General features: G+C 36.4%; 1 protein-coding gene across 2 annotated transcripts; it reads left to right on the forward strand.

The window, feature by feature from the left end:
• Positions 1-960: 960 nt before the first annotated feature.
• On the forward strand, positions 961-10,268 carry myoz2b (myozenin 2b). Of its 2 annotated transcripts, XM_041220086.1 has the most exons (6): positions 961-1,092; positions 1,959-2,047; positions 4,493-4,662; positions 5,597-5,744; positions 7,732-7,915; positions 9,802-10,268. In XM_041220086.1, exons 2-6 carry the CDS (start codon positions 1,984-1,986, stop codon positions 10,034-10,036), a joined length of 801 nt encoding a protein of 266 aa, XP_041076020.1. In that variant the 5' UTR covers positions 961-1,092; positions 1,959-1,983; the 3' UTR covers positions 10,037-10,268. The 2 variants fall into 2 exon arrangements, with proteins under 2 accessions (XP_041076020.1, XP_041076028.1); XM_041220094.1 differs by lacking the exon at positions 1,959-2,047.
• Positions 10,269-25,791: the final 15,523 nt, after the last annotated feature.

Here is a 25,791-nt window from a genome sequence, read left to right on the forward strand (position 1 = left end):
TTTTAAATGGATCAAACTTTTTTTTATTTTAGGAAAATACAGCATGCACAAAAATGCAAACAAACTTGCTGTAGATTTGAAAGGCAGAGCCAAGTGTTTGGAAACTAACTGGAGGACCTAGTGGACAAGTGTTGGCATCAAAATGGGATTTAGTGGTCATCTTTACAGACAGTTGTGGAGGAAAAATTTCAGCAATTGAAAATGTGAGAGAGTGGCTTTGTGACTTAGGACAGAGTTTCCCCTTCCTCTTCCCCTTGGCTGGGAAACAAGCATTAATTCCCAAAAAGGGAAGCTAGAATGGAGAGAACAGGAAAGAGTTAGTATAAATTTGGTCAGGGGTCTCCTCTGGCACGCTTAGACCCTTCCTGGCAGAGGACGAGGCCAGCATGGTTGGGAAGTGAAGGATGGAGAAAAATAAAAAAATCAAGACAGAGAAGAAGGACATGACTTTAGGTTTAAATAGGGAGATTGACAGAATGGGGGAGGAGCCATAGCTCCTGCCCGTTGAACCACACCCAAGGAAACCTTTATTATATTTAACAGTTTTATCTTGGAAAAGCAAGAAAATGAGAGGCGAATACAACCCCTTTCAAATAGAAACCTTCTCCAGTGGTGTGCTGCTGGCTGCTGATATCCAAGAACATTTACATAACAGAAACAATCAGTGAAGTGGGAAGCCACAGTCACTGCATGACCTTGTCACTATTCTGTATCAGTGGATTTATTTCACAACTTTTAATGCAGGCAGTAAGGCTTCTATGGAACCAAAGAAACATGCATGGGTTATTGAAATAAATATTCCTAGGCATAGTTGTCAAAAAGTCCTCTGAAAAGATAGGATGTTGCAGCCCAGTCCTCCTCATGTCCCTGCAGCTGAGGAAATGCGAGTGGTTGGAGTGTTTGGGTCTATATTTAGTCGGTTGATGTAAGCTGCATGCCAGTAACTTTGGACAGACTGACATACCCCCAGTTTACTTCAGTACTGGGTATCGTGCAGACCCATGCAGATCAAACTACATAAGGCTGACCCCTAAGTCCCTGCCTAAACCTTGGAGGGACACCCAGCCTAGCTCAAACAGGACCTATAGACTGGTAAGTTGTTTAATTAATATATCCAGTATCTACCTTTTTACACTGGTGTATATCACACAAACAGAATAGTTCTGACCCCCAGACATTCACCTTGAACATAGATCATTGTTGGTCTGGTATAGCTATGTACTTTGTTGCTTATTATAAACAAATTTCTACCTTTCAGTTTTCAATTTAGTTTTCCAAGGTAATCTTTTTTCTTGCATAAAATATTTTTAATTCTTTCAGTTTTTGACATTGTGTTAATCATTTGAGGTGGAAAGATATGTTGGTATTGATATCTGACTATAACACTGCTGTTGTCCATTACAATAATACTACATTAGAGTTTTATCGCAGACATGATTCAAATATATTGTTTTAGGAGTCCATAAATATAGAATATTACATGTATAAATACTTGTAATCGCTGACACATATGGAGCACTGAAGTTTACTTGGAAGTTTGTTTGCTGAATCATAATATTTAATTTCATATAGTCAAAATTATTAGAAGTTTTAGATCTATATTTGTATGCAGGTTTATTTCTTGTTCATATTTAAGCACTTACAACTGTATTACCTTTAGATACAACAGTGCATACAGTACATTCTGAATTCTCTGGAGTGAGTGGTGGCCAATTCATTGTAATGGCCAGCAATTATTAGCCATCATTTAACAGCATCTCGATCAAATATGGCCATGCAAGTTCCTAGGATTAGTTTAAACCAACCAGTCTGGAGTTACTGGTATAAGAACATATTGATACAGAAGGCTGGTATTCTCAATCATCCGTGAGTTGGGCTACGAATCTTGCACACCTACATTTTAAGAATAAACTATTCAGTATTGCTTTTCATTATTTTTCACTGTTTCAACCTAACAGACATCAGAGAAAATTGTCACACAGCATGATGACAACTAAGGAGAGGAAGATGCAGGCTGCAGCCATTGTGAGAGAAATAAAAGGAACTGGTATGATGCTGCCAATCCAGTCCGCATTGCCATGTCACTTACATTTCCTAGGAACATTTTTTAACCTTTAATTCAGCTTCCAAATGCCATTGACCCTGCTTGTGCTCTTTGCCATAAACAAGTCAATGGGATGTTTTACTACCTATGGTAACTAATCCTTTTGTAGTTGTCTCTGTCCTTTGAATGCTATTTTTGAGATGAACAACTGTTTGTAGCTGTTGGGAAGGATGAAGCTCTATGACAGCTGATGAACATTCCTTGTGGACAGCCTTTCAGTTCTAGATTGGGTTTTGACATCAGCACTTCACGCATTTCATTTGGGTATGCTGCAGGGAATTTTAATAATTATCAGGATGGAATATTTATTTAACTGTTTAATATTCAGAGCTTGGCTGGATAAACTCTTGAGCAGCTTGATTACTTAAGTGTCCTAGAGAGTGAAGTCAGGCAAAACACTCGGTTACAGCAACCAAATTTATAACATGCTATTATTTATTAAAAATAAGTTCTGTTATTTGAATTATTTGAAGAATTTGGGGCCGTACTTTGAAACTCAAAAGCCAAAGTACATCAGAGAGGACTATGATCTTTGAGTAACTATCAAGAAGAAATAACTACTCCTTTTTGTAGCTACACTGTTTCTTTCTAATTTCTTTCTGTTAGGTTTGATTCCACTCAGAAAATTTCAACAAATTAACAGATTTAGGCCTTAGCAAATTTCATCACAATTGAACAAACAATTTTCTAGAAATATGCAAAACTGATAAGTGTGGTATATGTACATATGGGTATATGTAACCCCTGCAGATTATAATAAAGGAACTGTAAGGATTTAATTCACTATTTTATTTACTAAAAAATAAATAAATAAAAAGAAAAAAAATATTATATTCCAGTTCTATTAACTCAAGACCAATAATTGTGAATGGGCCACACCACTACAGAATGCTGAGGTTTAATTTAAGAGGCAGGTGTGTTTGGTTCATTGACCTATGTGCTTCATACGAATGCAGGAGTGTGCTTGAATGACACTTACTTTGTGGGGGGTACCACAGTGTTTTTCTCAGTGTGCTTTGAGTAAAATATAAAATATTGAGAAAATGAAGTGCACTTCTAACCAGGAAAGATATGCTACTGTATAAATTCAGTGCTTCTGTTAATTGCCAAGTGCATGCATGGACTAATGATTTACAAGAAAGTGCAACAATCCATAATTATAACTATTTTATTGCTTCCCTTAAAGGTAACATGGAATGCAACATTGCGTTTGAACTACTTAGTAATGATATATAGCTCATTTGGCATTGGAACAGTAGATTATGGAAATTCTCATGAGTGGATTAAACATGATAGGCCACTGACACCATCTCTCTCTATAAATACAATTTTGAAATCCTTTCAGTGCAGTTCGTTGGAAGCGATATGGTATCTAATGAACACACATACAGTCACACATACTGTACACATATACATGAGTTGGATAGGGAATTAGGAACACCTGACATAGCACTAGAAATAGGGCATAGGGCCACTAGGATGAACTGTTTTTTGTGGTTAGATAGTTAAACAGGGATACATAACCATATTACCACAGTCTCTTTTCCTGGCTAACTCACAATACAGTTTTTTTAAACAAAGACAAAGGGACCTTTTCAGAATTGAACAACACTATACAACTAATTTTAAGCTCCATAGAATAGGGAAATAATGTAATTTACAAAATGGCTCTGTATTTTTGACTGAATTCCCCTCTTTGATTAAGCAATAAACCTCTACTATGTTGAGTTTCACAGTCCACCCTAATTACATAAGATTAGTGGTCTGAGATTAACATCTTGCTTGTCTGATGCTAAAACTGATGCACTGTTCTTTATATTTTGATGATGTAAAACAATGATTTAAGAGCAACTGCAGAACTTAAACTACATATAGGTATATCATTGGCTATGGTTGTGTTTGAGTGTGTAGTGTTCAATTAAGCAGATACAAAATATTCCTCTAGATAAAGATCTCAAGGGAACACTCTTCTGCTAACCAAAGTTTCAAAATTTAAATGTTATATATATATATATATATCTCTATATATATATATAATCTTCGATATATATATATATATATATATATATATATATATATACTGTCTCTTCAGCAGGATGTTGTAAAAAGCAAACAAACAAAAAAACTACACAACACATAGTTTACATTCAGAACTGGATATTTTTGTAGATGATTACAAATAATGGGCATGTCCGCTAGGTTACACATTCACAATTTACAGCAAGGTCTGGAAAATTGATTTACAGGAGAAACTAAATCACAAGGATATAGTCTAAAGGTACAGATAATGTCAGTGAATTTGACTATTTTGGGAACAAACATGTATCTTGGTGGTGGCATGCATCAATTCTTGTGTGAGCCTGTGTGATCACTAGTGTTTGGTTTTAGATTCTGATACCATGGACCTTGGAAAAAAGATCAGCGCGCCCAAAGACATCATGTTGGAAGAGCTATCCTTGCAATCCAACAGGGGCTCCAGGCTCTTCAAAATGCGTCAGCGGAGATCTGAAAAATACACTTTCGAAAGCTTCCAGAATGAAACCAACATGCAAATGAATGTAAGCAATTAAGATATTTCATTCAGATGCAAACTCCATTCAAATCCAACAACACAACGAATTGCCGAATCACACTGTTCCAAATTTTATTGCATTTCTAATCAGATGCAGAGCGGAACTCACCTGTTAGCTGTTTCATTCAGGTTCCTTTGCCATACATTGTACTGTAAATACATTTTGTCCCATAATTTTTTAATCTATAGATTTCCAGGCTAATCGATGAGTGATAATCTTTGTGAGCTAGTGTGGCAGGGTGCCCGCCCTGTGCATATTTTATGTTTATGTGTTGTATGTAGTTTGTTATTGTTTGTGTGTGTGTGTGTATATATATATATATATATATATATATATATATATATATAATATATATATATATATATATATGGGTGCACGGGATATAATGTTGGATATGTAGCACGAGTGATGTAAACAGTATATTTGTATTTAGGCACAGGGATTGCCCAATCACTTCACATGCACATTAAAATGTGTAGTAGTATGTGAGCATGGAGATGGCACAAATTAGGTTGCAAGCTGTGATTCAAGAGAATGATTAATTAGAAATTGAATCCCGGCACAGATGCACAAATCACTCACTCGGGTTGGTGTGCTTGCAGTTGAGGGAGAGAGAGATAATAATGAAAATAAATAACAATTGCTACTTGTGCTGGAATGACCAGCACAATACTTGTTTTGAGGTTTGCCCACTGTTTTGTTTGTCTATTTATTTTGGCCAATGTGTCGTTTGTTTTGTATGTGTTTTGTTTAACCTGTTAAATTGGTCATTTATTATTAAATATGCGCAACAGTGCATTCACTGAGGTCTGTGTCCATCTATTTCCTGGTCTGACGTCACCACATAAGCCATCATGTGACAGCTACATATGAACCCATATGAGTCCAAATTATTCTTTAGTTTTGTATTTCTCCTTAGAACGGTGTTCCTCTTCAAGCTCAGAATAGCGAAGCAACAGAAAATGGTAAAGGAGATGGCAACAGCTTGGATGTTGGACACTCACCCAAAACACCACCAAATACACCTGACCCCAGAACCCCACTTAACCCAGACAATATTGCTCCAGGTTGGTAAATTAGACTATAAATTCTAGTTTCAGGACAGTTCAATGTATGTCATCAAATTTGCATCAGCTAAGCCAGGCATGTGGAAAATAATCAGAATATTGAGAGGAATGGTAGTTCCTCGAGCAAAGTTATCAGCGAGAACTGCCAGAGACTGTCTATACAGAAAAGGATAGTTTAGTGTATTCAGGGTATTGGCTCTGCAAAAGTAAATCAGCCAAAAGCACCATTTCACTTTTAATTTGTAGTTCCCAACATTCTTGTAGAAAACAAGTCAATTACCTGTCATACAGAAGAGAAATAAGTTGCCAAAGTAAGGTAAAAATACCCTTTCCTTTTCCTCATGTTTTTTTGCAGATGTTTGCAGACCCCACACACTTTTATCCATGCATATGTATATTACAGGACTATTTGATTCTTACATCTGTATCATTTATATTAAATTATTTATTTATGCTTTGAAATGGAACATTTGCCTGAAATATATATGGTTTGCAAGCGTGCTGTGTTACTATCATCAGTGCTATACATGATTAATTAAGAAAACAAGCAGTATGTTGAAAGATGAAGTCAGCCACTGAAAATTCTCAGGGCTTATTTTTTACATTTTGGAGATTATGGAGGTTTTTTAAGTCATCTTCATCTCATCATCATCATCATCATCATCATCATCATCATCATCATCATCATTCTGGGACTCTGATCTTGATCGCTAAAAAATGTTGGTTTCCTGTCAATGTAACGATCTCTGTGGTCCCTATTGGTGCAAGGAAGTACTGTTCCTCTCGATTCTGGTAGATGAGAGTAATGCTATTTCTGGTCCCCACTAGACAAAAAGGAATGTTAATTTCTGAGAATTAGCTGAAGGATAGCCTATATATCTGATAAAAGTAAAACATAAATAAATAAATAAATTAAATTAATTAATTAATTAATTAATATTGAAATAAATGAATACATAAATCAATACACAGACATTTATGATTTTCTTTAACTATCTTGATATTTATTTCTTTTTCACTATCAGATATAAACACTGACATTTAATACTGTACGAAATGAAAATAAATACTCAACAGTTCTTGTTCAATTGTATATTAGTGAAGATTTTTGTACATAAAGGTTGTCATGCTTTTATATATATTTACTTTCAAATTAAAAAATATATTGTAATAAACTGGGCAATTGCTTTGTTCAACACCGCCTCCCTGAGTCCCTAGTCTACATAAAGTACTGTGAATTGAGCAAAACTCTAACTTTAGCATTTGAAAGTTTAGGAAGAATTAGGAGATATTTTATATTAGAACTGTAGTATATCCAGTGTTTAATATATAGTCACTTTGGGAACCTAACACAATTACATATGCATAAAACACATTAATACAGTAAGCAAAATATTCAACTGAATAATGCATGTCTAAGGAACTAGTTTATGGATCCAGGAAGAATGGAAATAATGTCCCAAGAGAGCAGTCAGTTGTATCTTTACTGCTTGTTTCTTTCATGATGTTTAGTTCGGGGAAATTATTGTTTTAATGACTGTGAAGGGGATTTCCTTTGGAATGTACAAAGTATCCCTAAAAATATAAACATTCAAGTTGACAGTTAATTGTGATAGACCAGATTCACAATTAATGTACAATAATTTGTTAACAGGATGTAAATGTTTTTGAACATAGCAACAATATATTAAAACTTAAAAATAACCATTAAGACAAATTTGAATAATGTAATGCGCCCTGTATTTGTATATACAATATATACAAATGAAATAGGCCTTTTGTACTGAGGTTAGAACAAACAACCTCACTAACAATACATGTCAGTCTCATTAGACTATTTGTATACAATACGCCATGGAAGACCCTGTTGAAAATTTTAAAAGGGAGTGATATTTAGAAAGGCTACTGTGAGACAATCAATAGATGGCCTAGTATGTTTAACTTTGACATTCACACTGAGAGAACATGTGATTCTTCCCAAATGCAGGATATGTTGGACCCTTGAAGGACATTCCTCCTGAGAGGTTTAATACCACAGCTGTCCCGAAATCCTACCACTCTCCTTGGGAACAAGCCATCATCAATGATCCTAACCTGCTGGATACTTTACACCCCAAGATGCCATTGCCTGAACTAAAGCAGGATGGGCAGGATTTTAAAAGCTTCAACAGGTAAATACGCACAGGCCTGCAATTACAGTTGTAATATCAAAGGATAATTGCTGAAAATAATTACTGAGATGAACAGTTGTCAAGTTTGTAATATAAATACAATTTGGATTAGAGAAGCTCAATGGAGCAGAGCCAGTGCCAACAGTGAACTTGATGTGTGGGAGAGAATCTGCTTCAGAAATGGAGGAGGGTAGGAATGCAAAAACAAAACCTCAAATAGGACTGTAATCTAAAAAAATATGGGATGTACAAAAAAGTTTTAAATGCTAAAAAATAAAAAATAAATATATATATTTTTTAATTTCAGTATGTTTTGGTCATCTCTCTGTCTATATACTGTAAAACTTTAAATAAACTCCCCATTGTTTATTTACAATATTTGCCAGTAACCCCAACACCTATTGGAGACCTGTGACTGTTTGAGACTCATTGTTTATTATGTAAGATCATTAACATCCGCAAATACTTCAGATGCAATCATGAAAAAGCTGCATGCACAAAAAAAAAAAGCTGGACATGTACAATTGTTGAATAGTTTGTGTAGTATTGAGTCAGACTCGAAACTTGTTGTTGGAGGCGGGGTGTCATTCAAGCTGGCAGGCAGTGTGTTGGCTGGTGTGGAAAGAACTGAAACAGGGGTGGCAGTTTGACTGGCTGATTTTGAGGGAGGGTGTTGTTTGGATCCAGCTGATGACATAATTGTTGACCAATCATGTCTTTCCTGTTGATTTGCTGTCCAGTAGCTGCGAATTGAGCCTTCTTTATGGTGTCCTGTCACAGACATGATTTCGCTCGTCTCTAGACCAGCATCAGAAAGTATGAAAAGTAGCTTTTTATGTTATCAGATTAGTTGTAGATTAGAATGTTATGGGAAAAAGCCAATATTCATGGGCGGATAAATTTAAAATTTAATTCAGTTACACTTCGTTCTAGCGGGCATCTATGCAAAATATAAGCCCGCTAGATCTGGAAGCTGATTGGCTGTTCGCAATCAATCGTTTTCTAATATTATTCATAACACAGCATTTCAAAGAGACCCGGTGTCTATTTACCATATTTCCCAGCAGCCTGGCTAGTATTTGAGACCAGCAATTATTTGACGTTTTATGGTATATATAAATATACAGTGCTCACCCATTATAACGCTCCTTGTTATAGTGCAGAATCGGTTATAACACGGTAGGGTGGTGGCTCCCATTTGCTCCATAATACCATTACAGTAGCTCTTTTATATGCGTTATAAGGCTGAACATAAATAGCACAGTCATGGTTACCCACTATAGTGTTATAAAGGGTGAGCACTGTATATAATTACATTAAAAGAAAACAGGATGTACATAAAAGATTTAAACGATTAAAACTGTATTATTTCAGCTGTGTAGAAAGAATCTAGCTGAAGAAGGGCTTTTGTCCAAAACATCTTATAGTTTTAGCCTTATCAACTCCAATGTTTATTTAATGTTTCGATAATTAGAAATTTGGTTAATTCACTGATTCTGAATTTGGTCAGTAAATTTAACCCAAATTTTAAATGTACTGGAACATATATTGTAGTGTATTGTTATAGGTCTCCATGCAAAATCAGTTTTATTTTAAATTCAGTATACAACTTTGCAATGTCACTGTGGAAAGCGTCATTGCAGAGAACGAAAGCTGCCAGATACCAATACTAAAGGTTAGACAAAGATTTTAGGACTAATACTATGGGTTGTAAAAAGATTGCAGCTGATACAGACAAGTGCAATTGCACTGCTTAATATGGCTTCTGTTTTCATGCTTATTAAAAGATAACATACTGACACAGAACATTAATTTAATACTGGTTTTGCTAGTTTTAAATCAATTTAAAATCCTCTGTGGCATCCTCTATTTTTTTACACCTTCAGAGTGGCTACTCCTTTTGGTGGTTTTGACAAAGGCTCCAGGATCATCACGTTCAGCGCACCAGAGATGGATATGAGCTTTATGAATGCTGCCCCAAAACCCACAGATTTCCAAGACATAGTTAGCAAGCGGCCCACTTTCAACAGGACGGCCCAGGGTTGGATATCAGATGGCACCCCTATTGTCATCCCTGTTGTGCCTTTTGAATCCTTCATCCCTGAGTCTGATGACCTGTGATGTGCTAAAATAACAAAACAATCTGATACAGTACAATAAATATGATGGTTTGCACATAATGCATCACCCAGTATATTGAAGCTGTATTTAGAGGCATGCAACTGTTTAAATGTATTAGATAGATTTTACCAGGGGGGAGGGGGTATGTTTAATTCAAAAGGCCCTAACTGTGAAGTAAAACAAAATTTGTATAACTATAATAAACATATATTTTAATATTTAAATACCATGTTATTAAATACCTACAAATAAATAAATATACTACCGATAAGGATTGTATGATACTTTTTTTTTCGGGGGGTGGGGGGGGGGGGGGGGTTGTGTGTTATGGCCATGACTTTTGTTTATATAAAATTACATGATAATAGCTTTTACATAACATTTGTATATGAGAACTTAACTCTATTTTAGCATAAAATGATGGTACCGTGCACAATACACTACTGGTATCATTCAAACTTCAATGAGTACTAACATTATAAATGATTTTGAGTAAATGCCTGCATTAAGATATTGGGACCACATTTGCACTTTACAGTTACATAATGTCACGTATTGGAAATAGAAAATATTTCTGGTTATTATATGTGATTTTGTGTGTCTATCAATTTAAATAGCAGTGGCTATAGATTCCTCTGCCCAAAAAATGCAGACCTCTTTCAATTGTGTTTTATTATTATGTATTGGAGACTAGTTAACATATAATTAAACAAAATGTTTAGATCATTAAGATAGACCCCAATTGTATTGCTGATGCTAGATGTTACATAGAGAGTACCTTGTAAACTGCCAATGTTTGATCTAACATCATTCTAGTGAATAGAGTTGTACAATTCAAACCCCAGGGTTACAAATAAGACCTGTCAGTCAGGTGGCATTGTGTCAAGAATTATTACTTTTATTGGCTAATCTGAAAGTTATCAATCAAGCTGACTGATGTGTTTTCTCCCTTGCAGCTTAAATTAGGTCAGACATATTACAACAAATTGTAACATGAAATTCTTCTTCCTGACACTTGATCTATGGAGATAAGTAAATATACTACAGATTTTGGGGGAGATCCGACCTAGGTAATAAACCACAGCTGACCACTAGGTGGTCCCAGTGACAGTAAACTACTACATTTTCATTTTTGGAAAATATTAGAATTTAAAGTAGACAGAAAAGGTTAATAATGGTTAAATATAGGATACTACATGAACATTTATGGAAGTAAAAGAAAAAAAAAATGTTACAAACCAGAAGACAGTATTCGGCCCATCAATGCTTGTCCAAGATGTGCGGTAAAGAAAATGTGTTTTAAATTAAAGAACAGAATTCCGGGAATTAGTAAAAAGCTCCAAATCTGCTTAGCAACATGGTGTCATTTAAAGTTTTCCAGTCATTCTGTTGTTGGATATCAAACTGGAACTGATGCTAGTACCATCTGCAGTGTACAATTCAATCTAGAATGTGAGTTGGGGGCTGATTTCTGCCAGCATGCCTAACTGGGATAAATAGAACATAAGAAATGCAGAGAATGAGAAGAGTCTTTTCCCTTGCTAGCACACTTACTACTGTAAACTATTTCATGTGTGCATCCTGTTTATCCAGAAATTACAAATTGAAGTGTTTGCTTATCCTTTAACTAAAGCGCAGTACAAATGCATTTTTTTTTTTTTTTTTTTATATATATATATTTCTTGGCATGTGCATTACAAAATTTATACATTATAGTGATTTAATTTTTTTAAATGTATGACTCTGGACAGGTTCAGATTTTATAAACCTGGCAAATGACTTTTATTTTTAAAATGTGCGCATATTTAATTTATTTAGGGAAATTAATGAAGTCAATGAGTTCCTTTACAACACTTTACCTGTCTTGAAAGTTCCAACTGCCATAGAAACTAGAGCACAAAAACAAAAAGCCTCTCAAAACAAGTATCCAAGTCAGTAACTTTCCACTGTTGATTTACTGGAGTGTTTCTCCGCATTGGGCTACAGCGGACTGTACTGGCCAGGCACCTCGTGAGCTCAAGCAGACATCTGCAGGTCTGGCCTTTGTACTCAGAGGCTAGTAGCTCGTCGACATCCACTCCCATAGATGCAAAAAGTAAATTGCAACCTTCAGTTCTCCTGAGCTGTTGTGGGGAATTGTGCAGTGAGGGAACATAATCAGAGATTCTAAATTGGGGTAAAATAATTGTACAGTCTAAACAGCAGAAGGTAACTTCCCAGAAAACACTTTCAGATGGCTATTGTCAAACAAGACAAAAAAACCCCAAAACATTTGAAATACAGCTCCCCATAAAAATGTTACCACAGTAAATCTGCAGGTTAAGTTTGCAGTTTCTGTATGCTTTTCCGATGGTTATATCATGCATTTACAAAGTTTACCATGGTTTGCCATGCTATACTTTACCATGCCTCTATCAATCGCCGTATGTATTAAAAATGAACAATGTGATTAAACCCAGGTTTTGGTGCACAAAAGCATAACAATTCCTACTAAGTGTGAATTACACAGAGACAGAGGAGTATGATACATTACAAAGGAAACATAGAAGCCAAACATTGTTAAGAGATACTTCCTCACATAACATTGTTTAGCCTTTTTGTTTCCCAGTTGAAGACTGATGATTTCATACCTAGACTGTGTATTTGCTTCTTTTCTTGCTGGCAGAAGCACAAAAATACTACACTATTGTTATATCATGTTGTAGGTAATGTATGGCCTAAAACAGGGAGTGATGTCTAAAGAAAATGTTATATTAATCTTTTAATTTTAATATGCTAGGATGTAGATCATACCCCTAACTTCTGTGGTGCATGCATTTGTGAGGAAAACCAGCTGTGTTAGAGCAAAGTTATTCTGAGAACAGCACATCTCAAGTAGATAAGCTGGCTTGCCCTTACCATCCATCACCTCACAACTCTGAAGGCAAAGAAATGGACAGTTAATGCATGCAACAGCTGTGTGGATACTTGTAGAGACTCACTTTACTCTATGTGGTGCTGATAGAACGGCCCTGTGTGGTCCCTGAGTAGAGTATTTACAGTAATGTCTCACATTTCGTTGGAGGTTTATAATATGATGTCGTGAGTTACTTTACATATCTCTTGTCCATGTTCACTATCACTAACTGATAAAAGTGCTTGTGTAAAGAAGTTCATAAATGTTCTTGTGAACTGCATGGTCTGAACATTTAAAAGTTTGTTTGTTTTTTTCACTCTTTTTTAAAAGTTTTAGATCATATTTAAAAATTCTTACTACTTAACATTTTTGACAAATTGTCTTCATGATTGTTCTATACTACCTGTAAAATGAAAACAAACTAAACTAAACAGCAATTACATTATATTTAAGACCTTTATAACCCTAACCTAACCTAAATTTAAAGTTAAGCATCTTCACCGCCTCTTTCAAATGTGTTAGGTTACAATGACCTGCTAATTTCCTTTTAACAGTTAGTTCATGCAGAGTTTGTCGGGACTATAATTTAGGACAGAGAAGGGAGAATGAGCTGTAAGTGAGACAGTAGCGGGCGGACAAAGCCTGATTTAGAGAAGTGGGCTGCCAGCCCTGACTTCTGAACAGGTTGCAGCCTAGATAGAAAAGAGATCCCCGACCGGGGAGCTGTCCCACATGAAGGACATAAGAAAGCTCTGACACAGCAGAGTCGCCTCGTGGGGCGAGAGACTAGATCTTGGCGTGGCTGATACCTGAAAGGAAGTGATAGTATAGGGTTCCCTGACCTATATGGTGCTGCCTCACCTGCCATGAGCAGAGGGGCATTCCGCAGGGAACCTGTCAAGAAAAGTAGTAGATGATGTGAACAGGATGTCTTGCAGTGGTGATGTCAGACCAGAAACAGACTCAAAACAACGAGGAATGGCAGTGCAAACTGAGGCACTATGGCGCTCAGTACTTTATTAATAAATAATAAACAAAATTAAGGTTTAAACACCCCAGTTCCAACACAAACAAAAAGGTGCATTGGCCAAACAAATAAACACACAAATAAAAAACCATCATGCTTAGCAATTGTTATTGTTCCACAGACTTATGTCTCTCCTCTGACACTCAACCTTGAGCGCAGACAGGCAGGCTTTTATATTCTGGCTGAGGGGTTAACTAGCTATTAATTAATTATCTTGTTACACCTTGGCCATAATCTGCATGAGATTAATAAGGATGCTTGACTGTCAGCTAGTTAAATAATGAGTAGCTGATCAGTCACGCATCCTCACAAGGTTTTAAAATCAAACACAAAACAATAAGACAACAAATAATAAAACAGTGCACATTATATATATATATATATATATATATATATATATATATATATATATATATATATATATATATAGTACTGTGCAGAAGTTTTAGGCAGGTGTGAAAAAATGCTGTAAAGTAAGAATGCTTTCAAAAATAGACATGTTAATAGATTATATTTATCAATTAACTAAATGCAAAGTGAGTGAACAGAAGAAAAATCTACATCAAATCCATATTTGGTGCGACCACCCTTTGCCTTCAAAACAGCATCAATTCTTCTAGGTACACTTGCACAAAGTCAGGGATTTTGTAGGCATATAGTCAGGTGTATGATTAAACAACTATACCAAACAGGTGCTAATGATCATCAATTCAATATGTAGGTTGAAACACAATCATTAACTGAAACAGAAACAGCTGTGTAGGAGGAATAAAACTGGGTGAGGAACAGCCAAACTCAGCTAACAAGGTGAGGTTGCTGAAGACAGTTTACTGTCAAAAGTCATACACCATGGCCGGACTGAGCACAGCAGCAAGACACAAGGTAGTTATACTGCATTAGCAAGGTCTCTCCCAGGCAGGAATGTCAAGGCAGACAGGGGTTTCCAGATGTGCTATCCAAGCTCTTTTGAAGAAGCACAAAGAAACGGGCAATGATGAGGACTGTAGACGCAGTGGTCGGCCAAGGAAACTTACTGCAGCAGATGAAAGACACATCATGCTTACTTCCCTTCGCAATCGGAAGATGTCCAGCAGCGCCATCAGCTCAGAATTGGCAGAAAACAGTGGGACCCTGGTACACCCATCTACTGTCCAGAGAAGTCTGGTCAGAAGTGGCCTTCATGGAAGACTTGCGGCCAAAAAACCATACCTCGACGTGGAAACAAGGCCAAGTGACTCAACTATGCACGAAAACACAGGAACTGGGGTGCAGAAAAATGGCAGCAGGTGCTCTGGACTGGCCCCAAATTTATTCTGCAGCATGACAACAACCCCAAACATACAGCGAAAGTCATTAAGAACTATCTTCAGTGTAAAGAAGAAAAAGGAGTCCTGGAAGTGATGGTATGGCCCCCACAGAGCCCTGATCTCAACATCATCGAGTCTGTCTGGGACAACTGAGGCTGCCTAAATTCACAGAAGACTGTGGTTAGTTCTCCAAGATGTTTGGGCCAACCTACCTGCTGAGTTCCTTCAAAAACTGTGTGCAAGTGTACCTAGAAGAATTGATGCTGTTTTGAAGGCAGAGGGTGGTCACACCAAATATGGATTTGATGTAGATTTTTCTTCTGTTCACTTACTTTGCATTTTGTTAATTTTGTCTATTTTTGAAAGCATTTTTACTTTACAGCATTTTTTCACACCTGCCTGAAACTTTTGCACAGTACTGTACATGTACAGTACTGTATATATATATATATATATATATATATATATATATATATATATATATATATATATATATATATATATATGGGTGGGACACTCTGCCACAATGGGTTAGTTGGGACTCAAGCACTGAAAGATTAAATCTGGCCATGTCCTGAAAGGTTAAATATAGGATAAAGCCTCAATGTGATGAGGTGAGATAACCGCATTAGCTGTGAAAAGATAGTGTGGCCGGGGGTCCCCTCTGTCTCATGTGGTGAGAACATCTCTTTAATGAAGATTGAGGATGCACAGCTTGACCTGAGGTTGGGGATGTGCGCTCACTTACACACCAAAGATTAGACCCCCGGTTCCCCACAGAATCTCACCGTGAGACAAACAGCAGAATACGTGTCAACGCTTAACATACATTCAAGGAATAAATGAACATACAGGACAAACAGAGGGAGGTTAGAAAGAGTTAGTGTGTGGTGGTTGATGCGTTTACCTGCCGTTCAGTGCAGGAAAAAATAAATAAACTTTTATAAATAGGGGAAAACCTCTGGTAGCCCTGGCTAACAGCTAGCCCCTACTCTGTACATGCTAGTTATTTTCTGGAGGGCTGTGATGATGTTGATGGGAATTGTGCGAGATGAGATTGTTAAATGTGCTAAAAACCAATGTCAGGATATGACTGAGCGGGAGGAGTCAGTGAACAGCAGTTCTGATGAGAGATAGGGCTTTTTAAAGGAAATGTACCTTGTCATGGCAGCGTAAGGGCATACTGGTTGATTTTTGATAATTTAATTAAATACCTGCGACAAATTTGTACGGTTTTGGAGGTGCAGAGTCAGATATGGAAATGCGAGTTCAGGAACAGAAACAAATCACAGGATACCTGCTGTTGGAAAAGCTGGAAGCTGAGGAGATGGTAAACACAGAGTATCTGAGGAATCCGAAAAAAGCTGTTAAACAGGAGTACTTCCATGGCCAGGTCATCGAATGAACAGAAGCAGTCTTTCTGGAGGGTTGAAATTAAGGAATGAAGAATGTCTATTGATATAGGGAGCCGGGAGGAAGCAGTGGGGATGCTCCTGAGGATCCCTCTGAGTGCCAGGCGAACTGTTGGAATGGATAGGAGAGTTGGGGAAGGGACAGACTTGGTGGTAGAAGTACTGGATTCTGGAGATGTAAGCTTTAATTGTAGTAGGAGCCAGATGGAGAGAATCTCTTGCATGAACGATGAAGGATAAGAAGTATGTGGTTTTGAGCACAGAAGGTTGTAAATTTTGTTCAGCCTGAGGTGTATGATGATTTGGTTGCTGGGGCTAGGGCTGTAGTCATGTATTGTCAAGCAGACTGCAGAAGGTTGGAGTGCTGTATTTAGTTTAACAGCAGATGTCAGTGTTGTGGAGTTTGAAGAGGGGATGGGGATGCTGCCAGGACCAACGGATGAAACCAGAATACTTGTAGGTGAGAAAGAGTACGAGCTGCATTATTGTGTGTACCGGGAAGGTGATGGGCATGAATTATGAAATGTTCTACCCTGAGGGATGATACATAGAACGAAGTTGAAGTGACCAAGGAGAGATAGTAGATCCCTTTGTTTGATGGATGAAGAGATTTGGAAGCTATTAATGAGCCAGCAAATTTTAGTTTGGCAGGAGGAAGTTTGTCTTCAAATTTTTCAGTATTGAGTGTAATTCCTAGAAATTCTAACGACTTGACTGGGCTGATGGTTTTGTCTTCGGAAAGAGGAATGCCTACAGCAGAAAATAGTTTTTTTTTTAAATTGGTGATTGCATGTGCTGGAGGGTCTAATGGAGGGGATATGAGGAGGAAGTCATCCATTAACCCTTTGCAGTCCATTTATTCAGTGCTTGTCAGGCACGTCAAGTCCAATTTATTTTCACACGCACTGTTTATTTTACACGTTTAATTTTATTTTTTTTTCCCAGAGTAAAACAGGTTTAAAAGGCATTGAATCGCAAAAGAACACTCAGTACTTTATCTCCAGCCAAGCCCCACCCCTTATTCACTGTATTTTTCGCATACCTCTTTATAGACATGCATACTGATTAATCCTTTTTATCAGTTTTATCTCCAAACTCCTCAATAATGCGATCCAAGTCATTATTTTATTACTATAACATCCCAAAAAGCTCTGCAAATGTCTGTGATATTCTTTGAGCGCTGGATGCAGAAGCAGCTATCTCCTTTGTGCATGTCTGTGTTATCTATGTGATGTATGAAGCTATGAGATACGCCCTTTTTTCGGCTGAATTCAGCTCCTATCGGTCTCACTTGGACATTGAAAGGTTTTCTCTGCTTTTTCTGGAAAAAAATGACTAGAGACCTGTGCTTTATGTCTTTTTGATGTCGGACAGGGTCCAACATCGGACTGGAAAGGGAAAATTGTAATGTCGGACCTGGCCCAACATAGAACCGCGAAGGGTTAGGTGGAGGAGGAATGAAACATGGTATGAGTTGAGAAGAATCCAGCAAAGTGCTTCTGAGAACATGTCGAATATTTTTGGGCTGCTGCGGCAGCCAAATGTATGCTTGATAGCAAAGTAGTATTCGCCCTCCTAGCAGATGCTGAACAGGTGGCGAAGGGATGGACAAATGGGCATAACTTTGAATGTGTCTGTGATGTTGGCTTTAGCCAGCCAGGAGCCTGTTATTTTAATTCATTTTATGGCGTTTGATATCTTGACATAATGTAGGAAGAATTGATCATGTGGAATGAGAGAATGTATACTGCTTGTACTGATTCCCTGAGGAGCTGATATGTCGATGATGAGGCGTTTCTTTCCTGAATATTTGCAAGTTACATTGCCTAGAGTTTGAGAAAGGGGGAGAGGGGGGGGCTATGAATGGACCAGTCATGAAGCCTTTATTGATTTCGGCTTGAATGAGAGAGCTGGCAGATTTTTGCATATGTAGGATGATGGGATTTTGGAAAGTCCAGTGAAGAATCTGTTTGACAAGCCATCTAAGAGGTAGGAGGTGAACAATTTGTCTGGATGATGCTGAAGTGCTTTATTTAGTGCTGGAATATTTATGGGAGTAGAGACTAATAGTAGTCATTTAGGAATGGAGGGGCCGATGGACAGGGTCTGACATAGAGCCATAGAGCCAGTTTGTACAATTCCTCTTGAGTAAGTGGCACAAAAGGTGGATTTCTTGTGCACAGGTGAAACCTGCAGCAAATCCCCCAGAAGTAAGATGTTGATTTTTTCCAAACCAGCCATTGTCTTTGTTGGCAGTGTGGTAAATCTCACATAGGCAAAGATGGCTGTATAACAAAGTGATACAGGAAAGCATAGACACCTCATCAATAATGACGGATAATAAAGAAGTATAAATAATAATAATAATAATAATAATAATAATAATAATAATAATAATAATAATAATAATAATTGAAAAAAACTTTAGGAGCTTTGGTTTGTTTCAATAGAATAATGAATCAATTACCGAACTTTTTTATCCAAAGCGACTTTTAAAGATTAGAGTGGGTGAACGATGCATCAACAACTTCCGTTGCAGAGTCACTTACAATAGGACCTGGATTTTATGTCCGAAGGACGGAGCACAAGGAGGTTAAGAGACTTGCTCATCAGGAACACACACAGTGAGTTAATGGCTGAGCTGGGATTTGAACCAGGCTCCTGGTATAAAGCTCCTTTCTTTAAGCACAGTGCCTCAATGTTACAATATGTTTAACAAAATGTTGGATAACATGACATTGCAATATCAGATTGGAATGCAGCAAAGTAAAAATGTATAAGTATTTGCACTTACTGTACGACTGGGCAAAGTGGTTCGGAGGGCCGTTCCTCTTCGAATTTGTGTGCAATTCTGAACTTTGTGAAGAGTGTATTAATCCCATAGAAGTGATCAGTTGTAATGTAATCCAATTGACAGATTGATGATAGACTGAATGAAACAAGTATTTTCTTAAAACAAGAAATGTTTTGAAATGAATTGGTGTTTATATAAAATCCCCCCCCCAAAAAAACATAACAACCATACAAAGAACTTTCATGGTATGTTTGGTAAGTCTCAAGCACGGCTGGAGAAGTAACTTGATAAACAATGTGAAATGCAGAAGCACTTAGCTATTCTAACACATTACTGATAATAACACAATAATAAGATAATAGGAATAGCAAATTCTTTAATCTACATTGAGGCAATGTATTGCTGTTTGGATAGGGTAAATGTAGTAGCGTATTCTGTTGAAAGGGTTAAGATGTGAATCTGTGTAGCGTAGCGGTTATGTAGTTGGAGTGAAAGTATGACTAGTTAGGGCTCAAATCCTTATACACATACACACAAATTATATATATATATATATATATATATATATATATATATATATATGCACATTAAAGTTGTGTGCAGAAATATGTATGTTCAGTGAAAGTGTCATTCATATCAACTACATTTTATTCAAATAAAAGGTGTGTTACACATAAATAAAGTCCATTTATAATAAGTTTGTAATATAAACCCTGTGTGGGAATCGAACCTAAGACATGCTTCCAATGCAGACGCCCTAGCTTTTCATGCCACAAAGGTTGCCCTTCCATTTTACACCATTTGCAAGTAGTACAGCAATAAAGTTACACTTGTTAACAAGTAACAAGATGAACAAGATTTTGTAAATAATGATTATGTATTATCCCCATTGTATTGAAAGCTTTCATCTGATTTTGCAAACTATCATAATAAGCTTGATCCGTCCATTTAGTATATTCTACAGTGCTCTAGTCCTGTACTTTTTTTTTGGTAGCTGGAACAGAGTTCCGTAACATTTTTTTGCAATCTTTTTGAAAATAAATAGAAATTTTTCCAACAAACTATGTTTGAATTTTACCAAACGTGTGAAAATGTATCAAAGAATATCCCCATCGCCTCGTTTTGGACGTTGAGACAGCAAACTCGTGCTATCTGAAAGTGGTCACGTCAATCTCTCTGCGTGCTCATTGGAAAAGACAATAACAGTGGGTGGGCAATAACAATCAATCTGTTCATGTTTGTTTATTTGTTGAATCTATCTGTTCAACTCCAACAAACTTTCATTTATCACTACACCACTGATAGTAATGTCTGATAAAAAGCGTAATGGGATACTGTCCTACTTTTCTGTCATTAACAAAAAGCCTAAAAACAACTTTGACAGGTAAATTCAATTTCCATATTTCCACAAGTGTACAATACTATATTTATTAATAATAAATACATAACAGCAAGGTTGCAACTTTTACAGTATGTACACTTTAGCGCTTTATGGTATGTGATTTACACTAAAAGTCTCTTCTACATATGCTTCAAGTTCTTAGTTATCTGCTTGTGCCAGCTCTAGGGTTTTGTGCCTAGTAATTGTTGATAGTTGCATGCATATCTTGGGGCTATCAGAAAAAATACTGAGTTTTAAATAAACTTTTAGAATGTAACAAAACCTGTCCTGGTAGCTGCCACCACCTTTGATAAACCAGGACGGTCCAGATAAATAACCCCAGAAGCAGGATATTGCACAATTACGGTAGCTAGGGAACAGAGTGAGGCACCAGGAAACAGCTATAGTAAAAGAGTATGTTTACTTCACAAAAAAGTATTTAAATATTCTGGGTATATAAATTAGTACAAGCAAATTGAACAATAGAAAACAGTTACAATTATCCAAAATATTGTCTTGATCCAATCAATTCATACAGCAAGTCAACGTTCATATTCAAATCAGTTGCCATATACTAAAACTAGGCTTTAAGTTAAATTACCATACAGCAATTAACCAACCTTTAATATAAAAGCAATCAAATAAAAACCAATATGTGTAACTAAACAAATCAATACCCAACCTATAACAACCAAAAGAAAACCACACAATATTTCAGTGAAAAACCAATCACACCCGTTTCAATTATAGAACACAGTGACTGCAAAAATTAAAATTAGGTTAATTGCTGCATGGATAATTGGCAAGATACAACAGCAAACTCAAATCAATAAAACAATTACTAGGTCAAAATCATTAGACTGAAACTAGTATTTTAAAACGATTAAGAGTTTTAACACAAACCTACATTTATAGTTTATAAACCCAGTTCTATCAGTAATTCATAAACTATTGTTTTCACATAGCAACAATATAGACTAATCAGATCAGCAATAGATACAGTACCTATAGTAAATAAGTATTCACCCCCCTTGGACATTTTCACAGTTTGTTGTGTTACAACCTGAAATCTTGATGCATTTAAAATGGGATTTTTTTTTTTTCCTTACCAAAGTCATCGAATCAACCAACTGTGAAAGTGCCAATCCTAAAACCTGTATTACTAGTGTTTTAATTGTCACATGATAATACAGCAATTCCAATTCATTATGTAATAGATTCCAATTCCAATCTTGTAATTAACTGTTTTCATGTTGCAATAGGATTGGAATGGAATTCATGAGACTGGTGGAATGCTCATTTGTCTTGTTATGAATACAATTGCATTTATGGTTTGAACTTTTTAGTCATGATTTTTTTTTTCATTATATTTACCACCTCCCTGTATGGGTTAAGATTGTTATTACATCATAAATACAGTTTTTTTTTTTTTTTTTTAAAAATGGTCTCCCCTATTTTCAGTATTAGTTCTCCCTACACCTGCTCTCACCCCCTCCGCTTCTCCACCACTGGCAGATTAGCTGTACCCTCCCTCAGCTCCCCCGCTTCCAGAGCCCTCTCCTTCTCCACTCTTGTCCCTCAGTGGTGGAATGATCTACCCACAGGACTGTCCAGTCCCTGACCACCTTCCGGCACCTCCTCAAGACACAACTGTTCAGACAGCATCTATAAATCTCTAAACGCTCGACCATACTGGATTATATGGCACCCAGCTGTACCAGTACTTGCCTCAGCTTGTACTTGCATTGAACTGCTCTATACTTTGTTGTATTCTACTACTGCTATTAATTATAACACTGTTCTGTATCTTCAACTTGATTTTACTCTTAAAGGTATCTGTATTCACATTTTTGGTAATTTGCTCTTATATAAAATCATTGTTATCCATTTATCATACTTACTACTTGCTCTTAATAGAATTTACTCTTATAAACAAACATTTTTACTATGAGTTTATTGCTCTTAGTTGAATTCACTTTTAAATGTAATTATTTACGGTATTCTTTATTTTGTTCTTATTTGAATGTGATCTTACGTTCTACTGATTTTACTGTACTTTATAACTGCTCTTATCTGTAATGTGATATCTTGCAATGTGATACCTTGTATTGTGATATTTTCTAAAAACTGTAAAAAATAAATAAATAATATTTTGGGTATAATTACATACGATTGTATTTTTACTATGATACATCATATCTTGCACATAATGTTTTAATCTAAAAATAAACAACTGAAAATACTTTTATTGTATATATTTCATGTGCACTGTTATTTCCTGTGTACATTTAAAGCATTGGTAATGTCATCTCTTTTCCTGCTTATGGTATTAACCAATCATTTGCTACCCTTGTTGACTGACATGATAAGAAGCCAGCTACTGAGTCCCTTTTCTACTGGATAAGTGACAATGCAATTTACTTCAGAAAGAACAATTTGAGAAGTTGTGTTATTGGTAAAATACTTTACAATGAGATGTTATGGTACATCAAATACCTTATCACACAGTATATTGAATCTGAATAGTCCATTCAGCATAGAGTGTGTTTTATACATAGGCAGCAACCAGCAAGTCTGCCCACCTATAGCTAATCATATAAGTGGTACAATAATGAGACTTACATTGTAATCATGGTGCTGCTATCTTTATAGCAGCCTTTAAAAAGTACCAAATAACAAAACAAACGGCAAGTATAATGAAATGCAATAATGGATGGTTTGCGCACTTTATGCAGTGTTAACATAAAAAATTGCAGTTATAAGTTAAAATATAATGTTTTTGTATTGTATGTAAACAACAGAGGTACAGCAAAGAAGACAGTGGCCATGGAACTCACACAGTTTACCATGTTATCTTTATGCAGTGAATAGTAGAATCAATGGGCTGTGACTTTATTGCATTGCTGCCAACTGGCTACAAAAGAACCTTTTCTGCAAAAATTGTGAGACATTGCATGCAGGCTCGACTGTGAGCCAAAACCCCTACTCTTCCCCTGCTGCCTCTCCTGCTCATTACACAGTGTGTTTGCTGGGCTCTTTAGAAATAGAGACACTGCATAGGGGAAGCAGTGGTAAAAATAAAACCATCATTGTAACTTGTGTACATAATTAATTCCACATGTAGGCAGCCAAAAGATTAAGATAGATGTAACTGGTCATTGACAAGTGCATTGAATTATATCGGTTGTCCTTTTTGTGATGTTCAGGTCCCAGCAAGGTGTCCTGTAAGCTGATGAAGTTTGTCAGTTGAAAGCAGTAGGCTAAGGGCAAACTACAGCAGGGTGACCTTTTCAGATTCTGTCGCAATCACTTCGAATAAACTTCCCGCAGAAGACACTGCTTCATTTACATTGGAACAAATGAACATGTCTAACATAATGTGTGTCTGTTATTAAACAAATTATTAAACTTGACTTGTCGTATAATGCGGTAAAAGCATAGCAAAGTGTAGCAAAGGCATGATAATATGTTATTGAAGCACAAATATCTTAAACATGTCTGTACTATAATTCCTGATACGTATTTTTTGTACACAACTGTAAGTCGCCTTGGGTAAGGGCATCTGCTAAGAAATAAATAAATAATACAAAATACTCTTTTCACATTTTTCTAATAGTTCCCCACCAATTTAAAACCAAGTAATTTTATTCATATGTAATGCATATTAGCACTATGTTTGCATATTAACACTATTTTGCTGTGGGATCACTCATCTAAACCTAAACCATAGAGACAGGTGCTCCAATATACAATAACCCAGTTGTCAGTGAACCCAGAGCCATCCACAATGGTGTTGTAAATAATATCTGAAAATCACACTAACCAGTCAGTTTTAAGCACTGGGACTGAACAGCCTTTCACATTCCATTTGAATCTTGCAACAATGTGACTTCTCAACTCTATTAACCACACCTACTCTCTGTGTCCATACAGTGCATAGTGTTGCTAACAGAGTTGAAATGTAACATTGTCTTCTCCAAACAAGTTCAAAGCCAAGTAAACACAAACTTATAAAAAAAAAAAAAACAACGAAATATTGGAGAAACATTGGAGAAGCATCAGATGGTAAACACTATAAATAATCTGAGAAATATATGTTCTCCTTTCTTGTGTAGGTGTAACATACAGTGTCGTGTAATGTAATAATGTTACAGATGCTGTCCCTTGCCAGTGAGATAAGATTGGATTAAAAGTTATACAACTGCAAATGCAGATGAGTCTGGCTCTTTTGCATAGGGTTAAGATGCTGACTTTCTGGTGGGAATCCAGCCTCTGCCCTTATATAGTGTAAAATAATTATATTAAAAATAAATACATAAATAAATAAATAAATAAATGGGCTGCGACAATTAAATAATGCTGTTCTTTTTTCTAATTGGTTACAGCTCATGATCTATTCTTTATGTTATTGCCTAATACCTATTTTAACTAAAACTATTTTTTTTCAAGATATATGAAACTCAAGTAAACTAATCCTTTGCCATGTTTGAGGCTCCCCCCCCCCCCCCCCCCCCTTCTTTTTAATTGTCCTTAGAACTCTTCAAGGGTATATTAATTGCAAGTTCTGATATACTTAAGACAAAATCTCTGGAGTGGAAAATAACTAAATAGGAGAAGACGAGACGAGGAAGCCCCGTGGTTGTTGCACTGGGAATGGGCTCTTGAAGTATTAGCGTAATATTTGCTCTCTAGATATAGTGTAGTTGTAGTTGATTACTCAAAGGACTGCTGTTAATGTGTTTTCACCAGTGTATAACACCATTTTGAAAACAAACTTGCAAGTTTAACATCACCAGTTCAAAACGCTTCTCAGTGCGCACACCTGCGACCAGGTATGAACTGTCCAGCGGGGAAGTAAGGAACTGTACAACTTCTACGTTTGCGGGCTACGCAATCATTACAACAGCTACGTGACTCGACATTGCAGATAAACTCCTC

This window comes from Polyodon spathula, chromosome 2, assembly GCF_017654505.1.
Source record: "Polyodon spathula isolate WHYD16114869_AA chromosome 2, ASM1765450v1, whole genome shotgun sequence".
NCBI lineage: Eukaryota > Metazoa > Chordata > Actinopteri > Acipenseriformes > Polyodontidae > Polyodon > Polyodon spathula.